Source organism: Pelecanus crispus, chromosome 14, assembly GCF_030463565.1.
Source record: "Pelecanus crispus isolate bPelCri1 chromosome 14, bPelCri1.pri, whole genome shotgun sequence".
NCBI lineage: Eukaryota > Metazoa > Chordata > Aves > Pelecaniformes > Pelecanidae > Pelecanus > Pelecanus crispus.
In genome coordinates, this window is record NC_134656.1 from 7,896,378 (window position 1) to 7,921,308 (window position 24,931).

General features: G+C 41.3%; 1 protein-coding gene across 1 annotated transcript in view; it reads left to right on the top strand.

The window, feature by feature from the left end:
* The first annotated feature begins 4,909 nt into the window (after positions 1-4,909).
* BCAS1 (brain enriched myelin associated protein 1) overlaps positions 4,910-24,931 on the top strand; it is a 49,830-nt gene continuing 29,808 nt past the window's right edge. The window contains exons 1-5 of the mRNA XM_075721287.1: positions 4,910-4,978; positions 5,077-5,158; positions 15,043-15,626; positions 21,191-21,346; positions 21,914-21,958. Of these exons, the coding sequence (XP_075577402.1) occupies positions 4,910-4,978; positions 5,077-5,158; positions 15,043-15,626; positions 21,191-21,346; positions 21,914-21,958 (936 nt within the window). The remainder of the gene's footprint in view (positions 4,979-5,076; positions 5,159-15,042; positions 15,627-21,190; positions 21,347-21,913; positions 21,959-24,931) is intronic.

Here is a 24,931-nt window from a genome sequence, read left to right on the forward strand (position 1 = left end):
GCAGGAGAGCAATTGCGAGCTGCACTGAAGGAAGGTAAGGAGACTTTCTAAAACGCTATCCTGTTGTGAGTCCTTCCTTGGCTCTACATGAATCAGAGCAGGAGCTTCTGCCTTTCTAGCTGGACGCTGACTAACAAGTCCCCAGGTTCACCTCTTTTCCAAGAGGCAGGATAAGGGACAGGGACATACTAAAGAGGATCCAGTCAAGGAATCCAGTCAAGGATCCAGTCAAGGAAAAACAAGGCAGGCTGCTTTTTGCATTAATTAATGCATGCTATGTCCTTCCTCTGCCCCTGGAATATACACGAGTTTGTTTAAGTCTTTCCCCGACACCTGCAGAGTGGACACATCTATAATGAAATGAGATGCAAAGAGAACTAAGTAAAGTTGATTATTTTAATTAATTAAATTAAATTAATTAATTAAAGTTGATTATTTTTTCTGACATTTAAGTACAACATATGGCAAGTTTTAGTGAGGTTATATTAATAGACACTGTGACACAGGCGATTGTAATATTCTAGGTTGGTCAATACATTAGAAAGAAGGTCAGGTTTATCTGGCTTTAGCCAGAGTACACAGTAGATCACAGAGTTTGTTGTGATTTTCTCTCATAGTTTTCAAAGCTTTTGCCACTCTGCCAGGATCAAAACAATGATTTTTGAGAGTGAGAGAAAATGGAGAATTTTACCAAGTCTTCAGTTCATGCTCAGGGCACATTATGGTTCATATAACTTTAAAAAAAATCTAAAAAATACAATTTTCTTTTGGATTATTTTCTGCATTACAGTAGAGGCAACGAAGCATAATTTGGGAAAGGAACTGTGTCTGATCTGGAGGCTGGCAGTTCATGTTCCTTTTTAAACTAGTCAGGCTGCATTCCAGCTGGTCTGAATGAGCCCCCCCACTGCAAGGATAATATCCTTGAAACTTAGTCGAAAAATTTGTGTCTAGGAAGGAAGCCTAAGGATGAGGATGAACTTATTCCAGTTCCTCTTGACTTCTAAGGGTTTTCTCATTTTGAAAAAAGTGTTCTTGCACCAGCATCATCTCTTTTCTCCTCTCAATCCCCTCAAATTGTCTTGTCCCTGTGGATGTTGTCAAACCTTCCCTCATAAAATAGACATCTTGCCATCAACACCGCCCAGGTCTGGTGGAGGTTTGCTCCATACTCACAGCTTACAACAGAGACCGGCTTTGTGCTTTTCAGACATAGAACAAAGGGCACAAATAGGTCCTGCCTGGTGGTTATACCGCTAATAAATAACCATGATTAATAACTGAGATGTACCAACACAACCAATGGAGAGACCAAGTCAGCATCCCAAGAGATAGTGTAGGGTTCGCAGGCTGGACAGAGGACCTCGGTGTTTGACAGTGTCTGATCTGCACACCAGGAACAATCGTGTGGCCAGATTCTGACTGCTCCCCAAGACCTGCGGTTCTCAGGCAAATCACTGCACGTTGGGAGTCCGCAGCATCTTTTGAAAATCCATTTGCTTGTGTGAAGACTTTAGCTAGGTGCCAAAATGGGACTTGATGCTTAGCTTTTGGCAGCCCATGTGCAAAATGGTGGTCTTTGTAAATGCATTGGTGAAGAGAGACACCAGTGAGAGCCTTGTGGGAGTCCCTTATTTTTCCAAAAAACTCCTTGGCTTCACATTTAATAATTTTAGCTTCAAGAGAAGGTGTTTCAAATGAGAGAAAAATTGATTTGTTCATATAAACTAGAGTCCTGAGCACTTTGGGAAAAAATGTAACCATTTCATGTTAATGACCGAGCTGGAGTTGCTCGTTTATGCAGATCTAGAGCTGCATATGGGTGCAATCAGATGCAGTAGTCTCTGCAGCAGCAATTTCTAGATGTGATGGCAGAATTGAATAGCTGTGACATTACTGGCTTGGAAACCTGAAACTCTGCAAATTTGATACCATTTTGTACGTGTCTATTATCACTTCTGCTGATACTCAGTTTTGTCTATAGGTGGCAGTGACCTTTCATTTTTTCTCTAAAATAGGGCAGAAGCATACCTACATATATATCTTCCTAATTTTACTAGAGGATCTTGGCCAGGACTGTGAGGCTGTGCCACTGACTGAGCTCTGCACCCAGAGGAATAGCCGCAGACTTGTCACCTTCCTTCAGTAGCCACTTTGCCCCAGAGCATGCCACATGTGTAGTTGTAATACTGCTCACGCAATACAAAAATTGGTGCAATACAATAACCGATTAGTGTTGCAAGGAGGGAAAAAGTCTGAAGACTTATTATGTATGTGCATAGAGGAGAACTTCATTTGGTGTTTTGAGACCATATTCCCAAGAGGGTTATGTAGCAGGTTTGTCCCATTTCTAGTAAAAATAGCCTCCAAGTCTTGTCCAGCTTTCTACGAGAGTGTTCTGGTGAGTAGAAATCTTTAAATATTCCACATGACCACTGTGTGTGTTTTATTTCAGTGAGAATTATAAACTTGATTGTAGAGAATGGGTAATCCCTCCTAGAGCAAAATATGCCAGAGATCAGAATCCGTGATCTCTGCTCTGTATCAGTTAAAGATAACTTACCTGACGTGAGAAGAACTGCATCAACAGAAACCTGGAGTAATTGAGAATCAGGCTACAAATCATTGTTAAAATAAAAATTAAAAAAAAAAAAAAAAAGGAATTTGCTTCTCTCACTCCCCACAGATATGTACTGATTTTACAGCACATGTGAAAAAGGAAGCACATAACCTGCAAATATTCCATCCTCTGCTTAAGTTGTCTCCTGGCATAAAACAGGCAGCCTTGTGAATGGAAAACAAAAGTAAATCCTCCAGATTCAACCAGATACTAAATTTACCATCGAGACTAAGCAGTAGGATTTGAATCTTGTTTTCTTCTCTTCCGATAGGATAATGCTTAAAGTTGCTAGGAAACAGAATTACCTAGCAAGAACAAGAGGCCGTTGTACATCCACGGGGAAATGTTGGCTCTTTTCCACCATAAATCAGAATTTCTGATTTATAGTGGAAATATCAGCTGAGAAGATAAAATCCCTGTAAAATAACTCTGCACTCTGAAATCAAGGCTCAGTCCTACAGCCACTATTTATGCAGTGATTCTCAGCAGTGCATGACTGCAGTTCGTATTTCAGCATCAGCGGGGGCCGTTCAGTGTCCGGCACGGCACTAGGCACTTAGCAGAGAACAATAACCATCTCCAGAGAGAGACCCAGCTTGGATTTCACATCAGCTAGGATACAGCATAAAATAGAAGCCAGATCTGGACCATCCCTGTAAAGCAAAGGTTTGTAGATTGGGCTTAGGAAAAAAACACAACCAGTTTGAGCTCTGTAAACAGTAGCTGGAAGCAGACGCTTGGGTCTGTGGGCTGAAAGGAGAGCTGCCCCTAGTTCTTGCATTCAAATTCTAGTGAACATGACTTAGCAAAACGACTCTTTTCCTTCTTTTCTCCTATAGCCAAGGGTTCTTTAGTTAAAACAGTAAAGAAGTTGCTTTCATCCATGCCTCTGCAGCTTCACCGGTTCATACAGGCATAAACCAGAGCAATAAAACAGAAGAGCACTTGGTACCCATGGTGCCTGTGCAGGACACCCAACAGGATGAGCATTGAGGTTGGAGCTGGCTCCAGCCCTCTGCCTTGCTCTCTTTGGAGACTTTCTTCTTTCAAGGTGTGGCTCAGAATAGTTTCTCCTTATTGTTTATTTGTGTAGCTTTAACAGTATATATACACATATATATCCTGAGCCAAAGTCAATAGGAACCTTCCTCTTAACTTCAGTCTGGTTTGCCCTTCAACCATGTTGAGGGAGTGTGTTTGGCCCCAAAGAATTTATGGTCCTAAAGCAGAGCAAGCTCAGAGAGTACATAAATGTATTTTAAATTAAGGGGAAAAGAAAAGAAAAAAACCAAACAAAAATCCCAACAGGTTTATGTGTACTGGTACATAGGCAAGAGGCTAAAACTGAATCAAAAACATTGGTCCTGAAAAAAAGTTTAAAGAAATCAGAACAGTCTCGCTAAGTGCTGAATTATCTAATGGACTAATAGTAACTAACTAGCTAAGATTATGCCTGGATTGTAGTCAGAGCTGCAACTCCAGCGGGTACAAACGTAAGCAAGCCATTTTAAACTGCCTAGCTTGGGAATCAGTAGTGCTGCACCTGTGCAACACCAGAGGCTCGAAAAACGCATCCAGGGCCACAGGTGAATGCTGCGGTGGCTCGTTCATGTTGTCTCTGACTTGCTGCAGCTACGGTGTTGGCAGTGCTTGAACTGGCCCAGGAAGTGGAGCTCAGTTACTTCCGTGAGCTGCAGTCAACTGGTGAAGCTGTCTAGAGCAGGCCAAACACTTCCACAGCCGCAGGCGAGAATTCTCCCCAGGGGATTTGTTATACGTAACCGCAGGACATACAGGGCCTGATTTTCAGAGTTTACATGCATGATGTCTTTACATGCTGCCTCTTTTCTCTCTTCTTTTTTTTAAAAATGAAAACAAAACAAAAATATAAACCCTCACCAAGCTGCTGTGACTTACTCATATATTTTCATCTTTTTCACTTTATTCTGCTGTTAACTCCATGTTACTATCTACTGAGTCCTAATGATGCAGGTGTGATTGTATCCAGTTTTCCTGAAGAAACAAGAGGACTTTGTTAGCTTCTACCATTTTTAGTGAGCACCTGTGAGCCCCATGCATAACTGGGTTTGAGTAAGACTGGTTGGTGCAGACTAATGACTAGGGCAGGTGCCTTTGGGAAAGCAGGTGGGGCTTATTTGGAATTTCAATGGCCTGTCAAAGTCTGTCACCATTGGCTGTCTCTTAATTTGAATTAGGCAGTAAATTCATATTAATGAGAAGGAAAGGGTGGTTTGTTCTTTTTTTTTTTTCTTCCACCTTACAGGAACTATGGGGAATACATTGAGCATCCCAGAGGAAGCTGAAGAAGACAGTACGTGCACAGTAAAGAGCTATCAGGTAAGCAAGAGCTGCCCACTCTCATCTTCCCTGGTTATTGCAATTTTCAAATCCCATGATGTACCCAGTCATAACAGCTGTGTTATTTGCTGTTTCAGGCTCTATCTGAATCTCCTGACAACATGAAAAATGGATCTGTTGCATTTGTTCAGCATCATCCTCCTGCAATGAATGGTGAAGGTATGTACTGGGAAAAGGTGGCATATTTGCACTTCTTTTGCTATCAGACAGGCAGAGAGAGGTTTATACTGGAGCAACAATAAGTTGTTGAGTGCTTGGTCTCAAATTAAAAGATGGGGCCATGCTTCAGCTCTTGCTTGTGAATCAGTACATGTGGTTTTTCAGAAACTTGCAAGTTTAAAGATAACAAAGAATAAAATTGGAAAATATTTCCAAAGTCCTCTGGAAGCTGTTTCTTTAATTGTTCTAAGAATTTGGTTCTGAATCTGGTCCACAAAAAAGCAGTTTTCTAGACTGAAGATTTTGGTTAGTGTGAAATATTATAGGGCAGGAGTGGTTTGGCACTGGTCCCTTTAAGGTTGCTGCACAAACCTCAGGGTGTCCTGTGATAAACTACCTCTGCTTGGGCTCTGGTGGAAATAATGCCTCTAACAAGCCTTGGAGGAATTATTGCTGCAAGGAGCACAAATTGGGGCTCTTGAAAGGAGCATAATGAAGCAACGGCACCAACGCAAGGATCAGCAGCCTGTTAGTGAGGTTTTGTGTTTGTGGGGGGCACAATGAAATGTTGTTTTGCAGACTGGAGTAAGAGAGCAGTTCATGTGTTGGAAGGAAGAGCAAGTTGTCTTTAAATAATGTCATGGCATCCCTGCTGCTAGCCGGGAGTTACCATGTGATATCGCTGTGCTCAGGTGCCAGACTTGAAATATCCACTGGTGTGGAAACTGATAGTCTGGAGGGGATGTAGGAGACTGTTAAAGAAACAAAAAACCCAACACCACACACAAAACAACAAGGGGATTGAATGCATTGAAAAAAGTAAACTTATGCAGGCTAGAAACTAAATTTGTTGAGCTTCAAAATATTCCCTAACTACTTTGGAGGAGTAACCTTTGCGAGGCAAATGCTTGTGCTGTTGATTGGGCTGCTTTGCTTTGCTAACCCTATTCTCTTGTCACCGTGGGCACAACTTGGGGACTATACAGAAACTGGGCTGTTATATAGAGAGCCACTAGAATTTTCCGTTTATAAAAGAAGTCAGTAATGTGCCCTAGACTTAAGGGTCTATCCCCAAATTGCCTAATAATGATGCCTAAAGACAGGCAGGCTAGAACGGTACAAAGCTTTGCAGAAATGGAGTATCTTGGGGTGGATAGAGGAGGTAAGAGTAATGGGCCATAAAAATGACTATCGTATTGCTCCAGGAAACACTGATCTGCTTACCAATGAGCTCCATGCGTCTCACTTGATTTAAGTTTTGTAAGGAGCTTGAGGAAGGCATTTCAAGGGATACCTGGGGTTGGCACAACAGGAGTTCTCCCTGCTGATCTGGCATTTTAGCTCCATGACTCTGAGAGGTGCCCCATGTTGTTACAATATTGACTGTAGGAAAGGGTGATGGAATTATGCAAGCCCAAAAGAAATGTATTGGTATAAATTATTTAAAGCCCAGAGTTATAATGTATTAAGGTGAAAGAGCGGGGGGAAAAAAGAGAGTAGAAAACTGTTCTGGGGGACTTCTTTTACTGACTGCAATAAAAGACATTTTTTTGAAACATTCTGCATGCACTCAGCCTTCTGGGGGTGTTCTGAGCAGTTAAAACTAATAAAAGAAAATTTTGCAAAATTCTTTGCAAACTGGTTACAGAAAATGAAATAAAATTAAAAATAAAATCCAAGTCCTAGCTACATGTTCTCAACCACAAGATTGTAAAGTCTTAGAAACCACCTCTGCATTTTTGTTTTTGCATGTGAAACCATCTTTCTGATCCTTTCAGTAGCAATTTCAACAAATGATATGATAGAAATGTGAGTGCCTTTTTGTTAATCTAAACATTTCCATCTTGTTCTCTGATTTCTGGTCCTGTGTTCTTGAGTAGGTGCATTGCTTTGACTTCAAAGATACCAAACAATTATTTGTCAACAATGAAATATGTATACAGATAGTTTTTCTGTCCTGTTTTTCATCTTGGCTGGGAAAAATACCATAAGGTGGTAGGCATTATACCTGCAGTGATGTTGTTATAACATAGTTGCCTCTGGACCTGTGGTTTTGCAGTGAAATGCCACTTCTGGTCTTGAGCTGGGCCTTAGTGGTACCTTTTATATTAGAAGTTTACCTTGCTCATATTCAAGAGGTAGTAAACCTTAGAGGCAGTAGATCTAATCTGCAGTGAGATCTTTGTAAACAAAATTTAATGATGTCAACTGCCTGTGTTTGAATTCTAGAGAATTTAGGATATAGCACAGTAATTTATAGAGCTAGATAAGTGACAGCTGGGAATGCAGCATGGCTGACAACATTATGACCAAAAGGTCAGTATTATTTACCAGAATTTATTCAAACTGTGTCACGAGACTGATGTTGTAACCCTGACCACCTCTCTCCTGTTACTGTTATAGGATGTATTGGATATTACTCAGCTACTGCCAGGGCAACAAGAGTGGGGCGGGGGGGTGATGACTTGTTTCTCTTTCTCTGTAAGCTAATGAAATAAAACAGATATGCCCCTATTATGTATAAACTGGGGGTGTTATTGTAGAATTTGAATAGTTGGGGGGAGGGGGGGGTATGGGTAAGTCACTGCTTGGTATGTGCATCCCATTTCAGACCTGTTTGGGTGGTGTTCATAGCAGGGCAGCAAGCGGGTTTTTGAGGGATCACACCAGTGGCAGGCTGGGCCCTGGGCTCGCTGTGGAAAGGTGCCTGTCAGCAGCTGAGCCCCACTTCCAATGTTGACATCTTGAAAATCTGGTGTGAACTACATGGTCTGAGCATTAAAAATATGGCTCCAAGTAGTTTTGAAAAGTTATCTCCACATATTCATGGGCAATTGCTCTCATCCATAGACATGTGTGTCTCTCCTCACCTTTCAGCACCTCATTAATTTCTCCTTCCACCTCTTGTTGGCTTTGGAGCCTTTTTGAGCAGCATTCAGGCAGCACTCATTTGGAGCAGCATTGCTTCAGTTCGCAGCTCTGCAGATTCAGGCGCGTTAATTTTACTAGTGTTTTCCTTGCCTTGGATTTCTCTCTGTTTTCAAAATAGAATAAACCCCAACAATTCTCTCCAGTATCTGTAAGGAAAGAAAATATTACTTTATTGTTCATTGTTAAGAGAAGCCTCTGAGCGTGCTACACCCAGTTCAAAAATCTAAGCCTAGGCAAAAATAATCAAAGACTGGTATGGCAATATGCAGATGGTACTGATTACAGTTCAGAATCTCTGTTCGATGGCTAATTTCCTAATGCCATCTAGCTATAAGAGGTCAGTTTAAGCGGTTGCCTACTAGAAAATAAAAGCCTGTAGCTGTGTGCTTCTGCTGGTGTAAACCAGCAGAGTTCTGGGAAGTGAATAAAAGCCAGATGATTTACACTGTCTGAAGACCTAGAAAATAAGTGTACATTTTACTCTTAATATATAAAATGAAGCATATGGCATTGTTTTACTTAAACGGATTACCTAATTAATGTAATTACTAAATCAGTTTGAGTAGCAAGTTGAAAAATTGGACTGTCCTGTGTTGATATTACTTGTATTTTAACTGTTTTGTTTAAAAAGCAGCTAAAATCATTAACTGTTTAGATACCATTGAAATCTCACTGGTTTGTGTAGTGTAATCAAGGTCTTGATGAAATAAAAGTGCAAGTGCTGTTTGGAGATAGAGGTTATTACTATAGAAAAGGTAATGGATAGTATTTCTAAGATTAAATAATGCAATAAATAGTACTGTAATCTATTTTATGGTCATAAAGTGAGCACTTCTGGAGAAGACAAAAGAGCTGCAGAAAAGGCAAGTGAAGCAAGAGGATTTTATGAATAGTGTTAGATGTATGTTTGTGGTCTTTGTCTTGTTAGTTTGCTTTTCTGTGATTGCCAGTGATCTGACCATGTGCTATGCATTAAATAGTATAGTTGATAAATGAGTCTATGAAATCTATATCTGCTAATAGAATGAAAAAAGAATCCAGAGAGTTAACTTAATATGACCAGAGGAAGTAATGCTATTTGGAAGAGCCCCGTCACCATCTGCTTCACATCTGGGTGAGCAGATTGGTGACTGGTTCCCTACATTTGCTGCTTCTGCTCAAACAGGCTGACAGATGTGTGGACTTAGGGATTCTTTCCATGACTTGCCTTTCCTGCTCCTATTGATTATCAGGGCTGCAGACACTGCACAGAGCGCTAGCATCCACCTTCTCCTCCTGTAATGCCATTTAAATAGTAGTGGTGCCCTTGCTGCTACTTCATGACATGTTGCTTTGCAAGCAAAAGGATAGCAAATTTGATCTTGACTTTTCCTAATGTTTTGTGTTGGTCTTTTTGAACTTTAAGTAATATAAGTAGTTGGTGGACAAGTAAAGGGAAGGTGGCCAGAACTAAAAGCCGTATCTCTGAAATTTGCACTACATAGAGCAGAAATCTATCAGGAATGCAAAATGGGACAAAAATTGTGTGTATTTGGGTGGCAATTACATGCAGGTAAAAACAATGACCTGCTCGTAAAAAGAAAGATTACACAAGGAAGAAAAGTTCAGTTAAGATGCAACTCCTTTGTTTTAGAGGATAATTCTGATTCGGCAAATTCTGCTACTAGCCGGTATCTAACAGAAATGGGTGTATTGCAGTAACTCTGTGTGCCTGTAAGGTGTAAAACACAATGCATTGTCATTATTTTTTTTTTAAGAATGATCATTACTATTCTTGCTGCTAGCTTCTCTTCCCCTATTTCCATTCATTTCAGTAAATCTGTTAGGTAAATAACAATGCTAGTTAACTTAGCAAAACAAAATTATTCTTAGAGCATAAATGTACTGTCAACTTCATTTGCATGGAATAGTTGAGCAATACTGCAAAAGAATACTAGTATGTTTTTTCTTTTTTAAGAAAGGGGAAAAAAGTCTTGTCTTGGAATTCTGTAATGCATCTGAAAATTCAGTCATTTAGTCTTGTCACAACGGTTTTTGGGGGTCTCCCATACAAACATGAGGTACACTTGGAGATCTGCAAATTCTACATCTACTGTAGCATTATGATACAAACTCAGTTCTAAATAACAGAAGGGAAAAATTAATCTACACAATATCTATAAAATATGTCAGAAATGTAAATTAGAAAATTCACTTTTTGTTGCTAGGTATTTAGATTTTTAAGCCTATTATTTGCTGCAGTAATTCATTCAGGGCTATTATAATCCATTGTGCTGGCCTACACTGATGGACTTCTTAGTGCCAAATGTTGCCTTGTAGCCCTTAATGGTTCCTTCATGGCCATTAAACTCTATTGTCTCCATGATTATCTGAACTCCAGGGAACAAGATAATGCTGTGGTACTATAATTACATTGCTAAGTAAAATATCTGTTTGTAACTGGCTTGTATTCAAAATAGTCAAAGATACTAGAACCATATTTATAGCTAATGGCTTGCTCAGTTCAGTTTCAAAAAAACTGGGGTTTTTTTTCTATTGTCAAAAGCAACAACATGAGAAAACATTTTCTCCTAGCGTTTATTTTATGGCATGTTCACATGCTAGTGGCCTACAGGAGGAGATGTCTATGCTGAAGACCTTGCCAATTCAAGTTGTTCTCATTCAACAGCTAAAAATTACTGGCACCATGAAAGAGTAAGATAAAAGACGGGAGGTAAGAAGCTGCCCATGTAGGACATCACAGGACCTTATTTTATGTGTTCCCTATGTGTCAGTATTAGCCATGAGTGTGCATATAACTGCTGAAAGCAGACTAGCAAGCAAAGGCTAAGGAAAAGGAGCATGTGTTAAGAAACCATCTGAAGGATTTAACTTGGGCAAACTGAGCATCAAAAATAGATGCCTACCTCGTACATGGCTTAGCCTGCTGCCAGGAATAAAAAGAGCAAACCAAGCTTCAGAGAAAATCAGGTTATGGTGGAGGACGGGGGAAGGCAATCTGGAAGTGCTGGACAGAATTGCTTTTGGTCCCACTTGAGGGAGTTTGGCTGCCATCTGTTATGTGCACCAGGCTGAAGTCTGGTTTTACTCCCACTGATTAGCAAAAGCAACTCAGCTGACAAAAGCTTGGGCAGCCTTTTCATTCATGTCGGACTGGCGGCTCTGAACTTCCTTTCATGTCAGTCGCATCCTCGGAATTCCCGCCTGCATCTGCTGTTCCCTCTGGTCAAGTGTTGCATCTTGGTCCCAAACACATGTGAAATAGGTGCTTTGCTGCAGGCACTCTACACCGATGCTTTCCAAGCTCTGCTACCTGCCCATGGGGTTCTGGGTACATTGGGTCCCATAATGAACAGAAACAATTCCATGCCTGTGTGGTGAGTTTTGCAGCTCGCATGGTCAACTTAAAGCCCGTGCTCGCCTTAAGGCTTTGTCCATTATAACATTTTAGTTGCTGGTTCTGTCTATTAAAACCTAAGCACTTGCTTCTTAAAATTCAGTGCTAATTCTGCAGACTTGGTCTCATTCTGTGTCAGCAAACATGGTGCTGTTCTTCATCCTCAGCCTATGGAAGTGCTTAAAATGCTCAGGTCAAGGATATGAAAGGGAGGGGAAGAAAGTCCGTCAGCAATTCTGAGCAGGGAAATGGTATTGACATAACATTGCGCTAACCATTACTTTTCTCTGTACACTTTTTCTTAAGTCAAGGAAAAAATGTTTGTCTAATTTAGCAACTTTCAAAAAAAAAAAAAATCCTTATTTTGAGTGTGTTCTTACAGAAGAGGGACTTTGTGCAGTTGTAGTATTGGTTTTTTAACATATCCTGATGAAGTGAATGGAAAGGAAGGACAAATCTTCTGTAGTGTGACTGTCTTTTGTTAAATACTTGAAAGGAAAATGCCTGTGTTTTGGTAGTAGTAGGAAATGCAATCTCACAGCAGAGCTGTAAATTGTATATTGATTGTAGTTTCAGAACAATTATTAGTCTCATTCAGAGTGAGCAGCTTTGATCTCCTTTCAGACCTGGCCTAGAATTTGGGAGGCTTTGCTTCTATTCCTAATTCTGCCTCTGGATTGCGGAATAATTTTGGAAAGAATGGCACTTCTGTGCCTCTAAAAACAAAAATATCATGCACTTTTCATCCAAATACTGCAATTTCAAAGCCTTTCTCCTTCACAGTTTGCTGCGAATATGGCATGAGTCAAACTTCTCTTCAGCCCACCACAGTAGTGTCTCCTCTCTGGTGGTGGGATCTGCTTTGCCTGGTGTCTGAGCAGACTTTCCCTGAAACAGTTTGAACTGTTTTGACACAAGAGACACGCTGCAGAGCTCATGCCGGTGATATTTTCCAGGTCTTTCATTCCTTCCATGATAATTAGAGATAAAAGGAGCTTGATAGGTTCATGAGCTACTTTTTGTTTGGTTGGTTTTCTTAATGATGAGCTTATATTCCTATTTTTATGCTAAAGGCAGTTTTCCTGTGTTTCATTTTTTATCTGTTACATAAAGCAGAAGTTCAGCATCTATTACAATTATTTTCCAGGGGATATTGTTTCTGCTTTCTTTAGCTGGGGAAGGGTTTGCTTTTTGCTTCCTTCCCAAGTTTCCAACTATAATTAGAAGTTAGAGTGCTTCAGTTCTTTTTCAGTTAGTACTACAGGAGGCTTAGGAAACTATAACTGACACTTAGTGGCCCTGACTGAATAGCTTGAATAGGTGGTTGAGTAGCTGGTTATTTGTACCTTTTCTTTGCATGTCAGTATGTTGAAATAGGTGCTCATGAAATATTGCAGAAGAATATTACTGGCAAAGAGTCTTCCCAGTGTGAGTTATTTTCTTATATGAATAGTAACAGAGAGAATCCAGGGAAAGAAATTTTCCCTATTAAAGCGCACACAAAAAAGTGAAAATCTATTTACCTGGACAGAAGAGGTTGTACTGAGGTGCTCTGGCCCCTCTGCATGCTTGCGTATGCCCAAAACACAATAAGAAAGCAAATATCAGATTAAAAATGTTAGAATTAGAGTAGTTAGGTACCAGTTGCCGGGGAGCTGGCAAAATGCTGGCCACAGTTGTGAATCCTGCCACCGCAGCCCTTACTTTGGCAGCTGTTGCCTCCACTGCTGGCAAGTATTTCAGTAAAGTCACTTGAGATTCACGCTGGCATGCCGGCACGCTCTGGCACTTCTCATCTCTCGGGTTTATGGAAGCTCCCGCCTCCTGCTAGTCAGGACCAACCCTGAACTGTGAAACAAGGGGCCAGCGGGGACTCACAGTCACCAAATTAAGGCCGTGGGGAAGGGGCCGTCAGGGCTGGATGCTGGGGCCCTGCTCTCCTCCTGCGTTCGCCCCGGGACGTGAGGGCACTGCTGCAGAAGGGCAGTATGAAATGGGCACAGCCACGGGTTGGACGGTGCCGGCGGCTGCTTGCGTGGTGTTATGCAAAATCCCTGAGGGTGGAAAGTTGGGGTAATTTTGCTGTGAAAAGCTAAGGGGTAGTTTTGAAAGCCGTGATCTAAAAATGTTCCGCTTTCCTTATCTCAAAAAGGAATTTAAAAAATGAAACTGAACGCTGAAGATCTGTGCTGTGGATGACAGGCATTTTAGGTTTTGTTGGTATCTGAGGTTTTATTTCTGTTAAAGTAAAATGTGAAGGGCATAATATTGACTAGACTGTTACAATTATCATCTGAAATAATTTCAGTTTTACATTGAAACTGACAATTTTAAAATTCTAATTTAGCAAGTCAGTTTGAGACTGTCATTTTCTCAGTTATAATTAACTAGATCTAAAATCATCCTTGAAATCTGTGGTGGTGATTGACAGGGAAATCAGATATATATTCTAGTCAAAGTAGGGAAGAGAAGCTCAAGCTGAGGGGGAGCTGTAAGGCTTACCTCTCGACAAGCCTCCTCTTGTTTGCTGGGGTTTCACACCACATAATCTGCGATTCAGTCTCCTGTCCACAAAACAGATACAAAAAGTGTTTTTTTCTTTTGTCTCTTGTTTCTTTTGTCTTCTGTAAAGCAGAAGCCTTCTCTTCCTGTCTGCATATACAGTATTAGGGATTTTTACCTCAGCTGTATTATCAAAGTGCTGTTGTAATAGAAAAATCATAAAATATACTTTTAAGATGAAAGATTTTTTTCACATCTAAAGTGTGATGGCATGTGTGTACACAAGGGAGAATTATTTGTGAGAAGTTTTTGGGGGGGTGCAGGGGGCAAGAATGCGATTAAGAACCATATTGTTTGTGGGGAAAAAGAGACAGAAATGTAAGGATAAGAAGCCCAGCTCAGATGTGATTTATAAGTATTCAAATCAGGCTTAAACTAACCTGCAGACAATAGAGCAGTGCAAGTAGAAACTGCACTATGGTGAGTAGGCAGCAAGGCAAGGAACAGTGTTGGAAAAATGAATGAAATAAGTTATGACTGCAAAGCCCTGTGGGGAGTTTGGCAAGCCAGGAAACTAAATCAGTCCTTGCAGTTTCCATTCTTTTTTCCCATTTAGTTTTTACAGAGGAAAATGCAATACATTAGTACATAACTTTATCTCAAAATTGATTGATTTTTTTTGCATATCACTAATTTTAATGGGAAAGTAAAATATTCTCAGTATGTCCACTGGGCTAAGTAGTCAAAAACCTGGGCCGTTATCTGACTTTGGCCGCTGAGAGGGGGCTGTGGAGAACATAAAATTTGCACCGACTTCAGTGAGGAACGACAGGAAAGAAAATCAGATGGGCAGGTCTGATAGATGAGCGGCAGCTCGTATTTAGCACAGCAAGACAACAGGGTCTCTAAACAAGCTGCACTCTGGGTGGTCCTCCCCGAGGTTCCGCGTCTCAGAATTAGCTTAGTAAAGAGCGAGGTCACCATGATTAATTGTACAACCAGTATAACTTCATTGCTGTGCTGGATAATTACTGTTTTATGCTTCTGTTTGTAGTGGATGCAAAGGCAAGTGTTGCATGGGATAATGTGGCCGTTTCTTCCCCAAAGACAATGGAGCAGAGCCCCGTTCCCGACGCGGGCGGGCAGAGTCTCGGGAGCGCTGCCAGGAGAGCTCTGCCATCTGCTAAATCCCGCTCTGTCTTCGCGTTTTCATGGTCTGTACCAGGGCGTACTGAAGATCCAGCTACAGATTCATCAGTTGGATCAGCGAAACTTGATGTCAGCTCAGAGGCGCCTGGAGCGAACAAAGCACCGAGTGACAGCGTGGAGGTTCCCGCGGCAGCTGCGCAGGAGGAAGGCGCACATAAAAACCTGACCTGGGCCCCGCCAGCAGCATCGCTTCGCGACATTGATCTCACGGCATCAGTGACACCTGAGGGAGAGGATGCGGCCACCTCAAAACCAAAACAAGTAACCTTCTTTGACAGGATCTTCAAACTGGAGAAGGGAAAGGAAAGGAGTAAAACGCAAATTGATACCCAGGAGGAAAGGCAGACTTCAGACCTTCCTGACGGGCACATCACAGCGAAAGAGGCTGCTGGATTACAGAGCACATCAAACAGTGTCCCACAGGGGAAGGCAAGTGCTTGAGTAGGAATATCCATTTCACTCTTAATGAAACCTCTTAGGAATATTAATAGCGCAGGACCACTTGATGTCATGATGGCTGTGTGAATGAATTGGTGTTGCTCTTAAAATTATTGCCGGCAATATTATTGCCACCCCACCCAGGGGTGGCTGAATAGAGGTATGGGAGAAGAACCTATGGCGGAGTGGTAATAGCTCTGATGTCTGCCTCATGACTAAGTGCTGGCATCAGACCTCAAGTTTAAATGCATTTGTATTTCTCCCAAAGGTTTGGGCAAGACAGCTGTGTTCATGCTCCAATTGGCAGGATGGTGAACAGCAGCCAGCTACAAATGAAAGCAAAAATACCTGAAAGTAAGATAGTTTCTTATGCTTTAGGGGCTTGGAGTTTGACACTGGATGGTTTTAACAAAGTTCTTTAGCATATTTTGTGCCACTCTTAGAACAGTCATTCTTCTTGAGCAATAGCTGCTTGTTGCATACCTTACATACCAGAATAAGGAATATTATGCAGTAGCAATTTTTGCACTCTTGGCTATCGTGATTTTTTTTTTTAGTCAAGGAAACATGGTCCCTTGGAATTTATTTTACAGGATGAGAATGTGATGTAAGAAATTAAGTAACTTATCTGAGAGAGAACACTAATCAAAGGAGCTGAAAACAGACGTAAGTTTAGATTTTACACTTCCTGCAAAGTTTGATATCGGCAAATATACTATAGGATTAACTTTCAGGTAGTTAACGCTCAAAAAGTCCATCCCCTGGATGGGGATAGGCGGCATAACTCTCGCTAGCTCTGCTGGAGAGGTGCCAGTGTGCACTAATCGGCGATTGAGCTCAAATCCTGTCCAGTGTCAGGAACAGGAGGATGAAACTAGCTGCATGGCACCCTTATCAGAATCTACATGTAAATGCATTTTAATAGTAACTGCTTTTATTGGCCTAGTCAGGCTTACAAATAAGACTGCTGTATGATTGCTAATGCTTTGAATTATGTTGAACATAGTTCGCAAATGCTCACTGTTTGCACTGACGACGTTGCAGGCTGTCCCCAAAAGTCTCCTCAACTTCTGTTCTTCTACCTTGTCTTCTCTATCTTATGCCTCCTCAAATTTGAAGATCATGTTTCTTGTATAAACTTATAAATTGTAATTTTTTTCTAAAGATTAATTTGTAAGAATAAGTAGTTGCACTTTTGACCATTGCCCTTCAAAAGTGGCACCCATCACTAGTATATCAGACAGCTGTATACGTGCATTTAAAGAATCCATGGTCTCAACCTAGCAGAATATCAAGTCATTCATTACATAAACAGAACAGGGTGAATAATTCAGAATGAATAATCTATTCAGTTCATACTGGCACATTCTGTTTGTAGCTTATAAGACTGAAGCTTTTCAACACTGTAAATTCCTGCAGATATTTTTTGACTACTACACACAAAGAATAAGATTTGCCTGTGGCTTGCAAGAATTGTTACTTTTACAATCAAATGCAAAATTCATAATTTCCTATTTTGCTGTGATTGCAAACTACAGAGTGTGAAAGGCCACGGTTCGTGCTGTTGAAGTGGTACAGTGTGAAACTCTCTGTAATGAAATAACAATCTTAAGAGCTTTAACCAGAAGTCAGTTAAACATTTGCTGGTAGCAAATAGTCACATTGGGAAAGCTCAAGTAAGCAAGTGTTTCTAATGAGCAACCATCAGGGGACAGGACAAGATAATCTAAATCTTATTCTGCCAGTTCAAACAGACACTAGAAGCACTGTTCATTCAGATCAAGCTTTTTTAGATGAATAATAATAGCTTTCTTATTAATTTTGAATTCTGTTTCAGTCTTCAGCTTAAGCCTATCCACATTCTGAACCTCACTAATGGGAATAATTTGGAAATCCCAGGCACTTGTCAGCTGTAGGTTATGTTTGGGGGGTGTGTGTAAGTGTTTGCAGGATCCTAGCCCACACAACAGCTTTTTGGTGCCTGGGGTCCTGCTTGAGGACAGTCTTCTGTTTAACAGAAGTGTCTGTACATCTTTTACATGTGTGCTTAAAGCTGTACCACTGAAAAGTCTTTGAGGACTTACAAAATGAGGGTTCAAGTTGCTCAGTGTAAATGTGTGGCAGAACTGTATCACAGGGGAGAGTGAAATTTTAACCTTACCCTTGAATTTCTGGACTCTAATTTTTGCTTTTCATTCTTGAAATATGAGAAGGAGTATATGTTGGGGGCAGAGAGGAGTTAAGGGCCTTTTCTGGGAAAAATATATCAACTAAACACTTCTCATGTTGCCAAACTTTAACTCCATTTCTAAAACAAAAGCTGTGGCTCTGCCTTGCAGCACAGTTGCCTTCTGTTCCCTCTAAAGTTGCTAGTTCTCATGTAGGATGGGAGAATGACCAAGTCTAATTTAATTGCTGTTACTGTAGTAACTACAAACTGTTACCAAATAATCATACTAAAAATCTAGATATTGCTGCCAACAGTTTCTTCTTTTTCTTTTTTTGGTGGATTATGACTTGTATCTGTAAAAGCTAAAAGCAAAGCAAAGTTTCCCTGCATTGAGTGCCAACACAAAACAAACAGCATTGCTGGTAAGTGAGAGAGGCTCCACAGTTGTAGCTTAAGAGCTGCACAAACATTCTGTGTTTGGTGAACCACTCTTTATTTTTGTGGTCTACAAAACTACATTCAGAACACAGCATAATTAAAACAAGGACAGAATTCATGAATTCATGAAGCATTTACTATGTAAGCCAAAGAAGAGATAAATTATATGCCTGAAATGTTTCACTGAGCCATGTTTCATACAAACAAAAGTGCTGGCAGGAATACATTCTTTTGATATGTTTTTCTAATGACTGAGCTGAAACTACAGTATAAGTATTTAAGGTGTTTATTACCCCCAAATTTGACTCATCAAAGAAATGAGTCAAACATTTACATAGTATCTGTTAACTTCTAATACTGACTTTCTTCTGTTATTTCTAGAGTTTTCTGTCATTATTTGCCTCCGGGGCTTTGTGCAGCATATTATGCAGCAAGCTGCTACAGAGTTTTTTGTAGTTATTTGACTAGCTCTGAAAATGTGGTATCATAGGACTCCACGTTATCTTTCCCTGATTTATATGCTGATGGCCTGAGTCTGTGTTCCTTCCTACAGCAGTATTCCCGTGAAAGTGCAAGATGGATCACAGCATCTATCAAAGTCCAGATCTGAGGTGTATCTCGGTAGCTAATGGCAGCCTTGGCTTGGGAATCCTGGAGTAGGGTTCCTCGTGGAGTAGTGAGTCATTACGGGGCCCATTTGTGCTCTGCAAGTTGGAGTTCAGGGATTTTTGGATGGCGGTGTGTCGCAAGCTCTGCACAGTCTGCAGTAGCTTTCACTTCTGCAGGGCAAAGTGTGGCTTTAGCAGGGAGCTACCCTGGCACAGCCAGTGCTGCCCGTGGTGGCACCGCTCACCTCTGCCGTTGCCCCAAGTGGTATCTGCTGCTGCTCACAGCTGTTCGCTACAGCGCTTGGCAAAAAGATCCCTCCCTCATAAATGGAGTGCAGCCCAACACCAGAGCTTGGGCTTGTGTGTGTGAAAAAAATAATTTGCTTACTTTTGTTTGATTGCATCAAGTACTTCAATTATGAAGCTAGTTTTGTTTAGCAACGTACCTTCTGCCTCCTGCTTCTTTGGTCTCTTGCCTCACGCCTTTGTTGCCCCTTTAATATCTGAAATAGAGCCAGCATTTTTCATATGATCAGCGCTCTTTAGATGGCATCCCTGGAAGCAGGGCTGCCGAAGCCGGCATGGCCGCGCATGTTCTGCATGGGACATATTGTTCTTGGAGCCACTCTGGCCCGTAACTGGCAGCTGGACAAAGTGGTGTGTTAGACCCTTGTAAGAAACTTCTAAATAGCCTGTTGAAGCACTCTGAACTACTGTGCTGTGTTTCTTCCTGGGTAAACTTGGAAAACGGTGGGTGGAGAGTTAGACAGAAGTCTGTTCTTGCAAGTAAAACCTTGCATATTTTAACTCCTTAAATGCTGCATGGAGGCTGGCCACTCCATGCTCATTTTTCCTGATGCCAAATTAGCCCTCTGAAGTTTTAAAACATTTATGCATGTTTAATCTACTCCTTCCTTTAGTGACCTACAGAAATGTATGTCCTCTGCAAATCCTATGCAAGTATTGTGGGGGTTTTTAATCGCCCAGTACTGGGAAAGGTTCTCAAGATTACAACTTTATTTTATCTTTCCCTAGTAAAAACGGCACCGAACAACTATGTCTAATTGGTAGGTTAGGAAAAACCCCTTGGTGTCACTTAGACCTCCAGGCAGTCTTTCAGAGCAGTGATTCAATGATGCTGTTTACTGGAGACACCTGGACAGGCTCATCAGTTTTATTTCTTATCTTGATTTTTCCTCTGGGGTAATCTGGGCATCTCGTATCCCAACAACTGCTTCTCTAGTCACTGTTTCCTAAGTGACCAGATATGTGCTGCTGTCTGAATAGTTGGGGGTGATAACTTCTGCTGAAGAATTATGGCACTGCTATGATTGCCTGTTCAATAGTGTCTCAAATTCCCTACCAAAGTCGAGGTCACCATTGTGCTAGGCACAATTTAATAACAATTGACAGATCCAGCCCTGCACTTACAGTGTAGACAGATAGACAAAAGGGAGGAGGATTATTGGTAAAAGACTCGGATATTACTAGCCAGATGTAGTACTCTTAAATATTAAAAAAAGGAAATGCTGAATGGGACATGAAGACTTGTCTCAAGCTGCTCTCTCCTGCACAGTGTTTGTGTTGGCTTTACCTGTGCAGGCTTGAGGCAAAAGTGGCCAGAACAACAGGCAAATTCAGCATAAAAGGGTGCCAAGCTCTTCAAAACTGGTCCAAGAAGAGTTTTTTTAAAAACAAGACCCTTGTTTAGGTGTCTAAAGAGAAACTGAGTAACTTAATCTTACATATTGGTGAGCGCTTGAGCACTGGAAAACTATTTTTGGGCTCTGGGAACTGTAATTCCAGGAAGAGAGGAGGCAGCTCCATCTGGCTCAGAAGAATTACTTGGGGTTGTTGCTCTTTTTCTTCCTTTAATCTGTACCATGTTTGTCTTTGCTAGATAAAAATTATTTCTGGAATTGCAGAATGCAGAGTATCGGAAGCAATCTTTGTATGGTACAATCAGACACTGAGCTGTCAAAGGCCAAAATCTCAGCGTTTGTTCCTATTCACAAGTTCAGCCTTGAAAAGAGAAAAGCGGTGTTGTTTGGGATGCTGTGTGCAACTTTACTTGTGTTTGTTACACTTAGTAGCTGAGAACAATGTTCCTCCAACCAATGGCAAATGCTGAATGTATTAGAAAAGAGGGGAAAGAGATGTATAAATGCTCAATTGTTCTGAATACGTAGGCTGGAGAAGTATGGTTGGAATTAGGGTTGTGACTCTCAGAGCAACATAATGCAAGTCACAAAAGTTACTTTTGCATTCCACTGGAAATTAAGCAAGCTAGAGCTGAGGAAACTCTGCCTCCCCCCCCTGTTTTTTTTGTTTTTTTTTAGGAGATAGATGACTGCAACCAAAAAGACCTACGGCAGGACTCGGCAGGTGTCAACGCTCTCACTGCTGAGCAACCTGAAAAGACAGAGGTAAAACAGGATAACCCCCAACCAGCTGCTGCAGGAGATAACTCCGTCATGAGTTTCCTTAAAACACTGGTAAGCTTCTGTGTTTCCTTTTCATCTCTAGGCTATGCTTTCAATTGCTTACAAAAATCCCAAGTGGACATGTTGAGCTAAATGCAACATGTCTGTTGTCACGGGCACTGAGAAGTAATGAAGACAAACAGATGCCTTAGAGAATGACTTGAAAAGTGAGATGTGTAGGTACAGTGCAGTTATGACCAGATGATGATGACCTACTCTGGAAACTTCCTCTTCTGCATAGATACTTGTAGACCTGGAGGTATTTAGCTGTCTTAAGGATTTTCTGCGTGATGAAACTTTATTTTGTAATATCTCTAAAATTTCATTTTTATGGATTAATTGGATGTATAAGCTTGAATAATATATCTTTGGTCCAGATATTTTTCATTTTAGCCGTTGACTTTAAGTTGTTATTGAGAAACATTTATATTATAAATTTTCCCACATGGGGGGAAAGCAATATTTGTACTTCTTTCACCTTTGTGCTAGAAAAAACCCGCTAGTTTCAAGCATATGATCTTTCAGATCTTTTGAAAGACTGAGTTGAGTGTGACTTTGTTTTTCTCAAATACAATTAAGGTCTCTCCAAGCAAAGCTGAAGCCAAAGGTGATTCTGAAGACAAGGTAGGCAGATTCCTCATTCTGTCACTGGTCACTAGATGTTTTTACAAGTATTTTCTCTTCATTGTGTTGCTTTTTACCCAACTAATGCTATCGTATGAAGTAATTTAAAATATTTTTCCCCCTGAATAAATTTGAAAGTAAGATGAGCATAAACAGTGCAATTCTTCATATCATGTGTTATAATCAAGATCTGAACTGCAGCATTTTCTGCAAGGCTGATGGTGACCTGGTAACGCTTTTGGTTGTTGCTCTGACTTGATCTAAAACTATAGGTCCCTGCAGTGGAATCCTCCTGAGTCCACAGAAAGCTCCGTTTGCTCATAGATCTGTGCAAAGCTTCTGGTTTCTCATTCCCAGCTGTGTACATGCATGTCTCCTTTATCTCTCTTCACACCCGCTGGAGCTGCCATGTCCCGGTGGGGAGGACACGCGAGGTCCCCCAGCCTGCGGCAGCTCTGTGGCTAGGTGGGCAGGAGCCTGCTCCCACCCTCCTGCCTCCATAGCTGCTGCTGGGTCCCGCCTTGGGGTGCAGGAGGGTGGGCAAGGATCAGCTTCCCACTGAAATCAATAAAAAGCAGGAGATCCCAACATTTTCCACGCTGGGACTCTTCTGGCTGAAGTACCCCTGTATGGACTGTGCTATGGTCAGGGCTGGTGGGCTGTTCCTATGCAGCACCTGAAACCCCAGGAAGAGGATGGAGCTCCTCTGAGCAGGAGTGGGACTCGCAGGGAGAGCTGTCCTTCCCTAACTGCTCAGGATCCTTCCCTTGACATGCAGAGATGAGGATCAGGGGATTTTTAAAGTGGGGCAGATTGGACACTCAAGCTGTTCTAATACAATGCATCAGGCTGACCACAAGTGTGTGTGATGTTCCCACTGGGAACTGAAATCCATATTGGATGGGCAGGTACAGAATCAGTCTGAGAAACGCTCCCCCATGTAACTGGCAGATGTGGAGTCTTGCTTTCTTCTTTACAAACCATTTGTTCTTGGATCCGCTGGCAAAAGGAAACTTGTTTTTAGCATCCATGAGCAGTGATGGGCCTTTATATGTGACTTCAGAAAAGCTTCATTATTATAGCTTTCATTTGCTATTAGGGATATTGAAAATACCAGATTGATCCAATGTATTTAACAAACTTGTAAAAAAAAAAAAGCAGAAAATCTTAAACTGTAAAAAAAATTTTAAGTTTAATCTTGAAAAATGTAGGTGTTTAAAGACTGCTCCTTTCCTCTTTTTTCCTGTTCTGTTAGGGCCAAAACTTAAATAGTTTCAACAGAAGCAGAAGTGAGACAATTTGTATTAAGCTGCCTTCTGTGTTCTAGTGTTTCAGTGGCTTACAGGCATATCGCTGACTGCGTAACTGGGAGCTTCCAGATTAAATGTCCTTACACATTATTAAGACTATAATAACTAAAGCTTTTCTTGCAATGCCTGTGATAAAATTTAATTAACACATAAAGAATAAAACCCTAAAAAAGGAAATGGTCTTTTCATGCAACTATTAGGTAGCCAAAATCACTCTAGGCATCAACATTTTTGTTTTCTATCCTATTTTTTACCCGGTTTGTCCCATTCAATTTTTTTATATAGCCTGATACTAAAATGGTGAATTCAGTCTTTCTAGAAAGCTTGGTGAGTACATGGGGGATACACATCACTCCCTGATTATAGCTCAGTAACTCTGGAAATCATCAACCAGAGCTAAGGTCTTCCAAGATATCCAGAAAACATAGTTATCAAATTGCACTGTTTCAGTGAGACTTGTAGCTCTTTCAACAATTTCTGAAAAATCCCGTTGTTCAGTCCTGTTTGCATACCTGACTTTATCAAGCGCACCCATGTGCTCCTGTAACAGGTGACTTGGTGCATGCGTACCGTAATTCAGAACCAAATACGCTGTTGGGTTGTAGTGTGCTATCACACCTGTGAGGGTAAACAAACCCAGATGACTAGCAGGATATGCAAACTCATTATAGAGAGGTTAAATGGGAGTTGGTTTTTATGAAGAATTCCTTTATCTTCACTACCTTCCTGAGAATGACATTTTCACTATGTTAAAGGAAAAATATATTAAAAATTAATTTATCAATAGTCATATAGAAAAGCTGCAGATTTTTCAGCTGATATGTATAATGAAATAATGGTTGCTTCCCCTGAGAAATAACTTCTGTCTTGAAGGTAAAGATGTGTTCGTAAGTAAGGCTTTCCCCTCCATGCAGTCTGAGCCTCTCCTGAGTGCTGTGGGGCTTTCGTGGGGTTTGGCTGGCACAGGGACCGCCGTGCCTTTGAGTCCGGGCGCGTGTTCATTTTGGCTGCTCGTGCACCCCTTCGTGGGGAGGAGTTGGGTTTTGTCACACAAGGGGTGGTACATTCCCGGGGTCTCTCAGCAGTGCTCTCCCATGGCTCAGAGGACAGACAAGCTTTCTCGTAAATCTGAGAAACAGCCGCAGCACGCTTCCGCTTTGCGAAGCACAGCAGCACGCTCCCTCCTGCTGAAATGCAGAGGTGTGCGGCATCAGCGAAGCTGAGCTCCGTGGGTTTTGTAGCAGCGTGCTGTCATCAGTGGTGCCTCTAGCTTTAATCAGCTGGCTAAGGATGTGTGTTTTCAGCAGCCTGGGCACACCCTTAATGACTGTCATTTCATCTGTGTAAACACAGGAGTTTAATATAAGTTTAGTCACACTTCCTTGGATTAATTGATCCTTTGCAAGTTTATACTAACCAACGTGGCATTGGGACCAGACCACCTCTTTGACCCTTCTGTAGCAGATCCTGACTTGTTCCCGCATCACTCTATGTTTGGGAATACTGAGAATGGTACAGAGTACTGCAGGGGAAAATGGCCAATTTTGTGTGACCGGCCACAGCCTCTTCATTGTACAGAGCTCTTTGTAGGAAGCATGTAATTGCACTGAATGAAACAATCTTGAGACCAAGATCTCAACTTCACGTGCTCATACGTGTTACA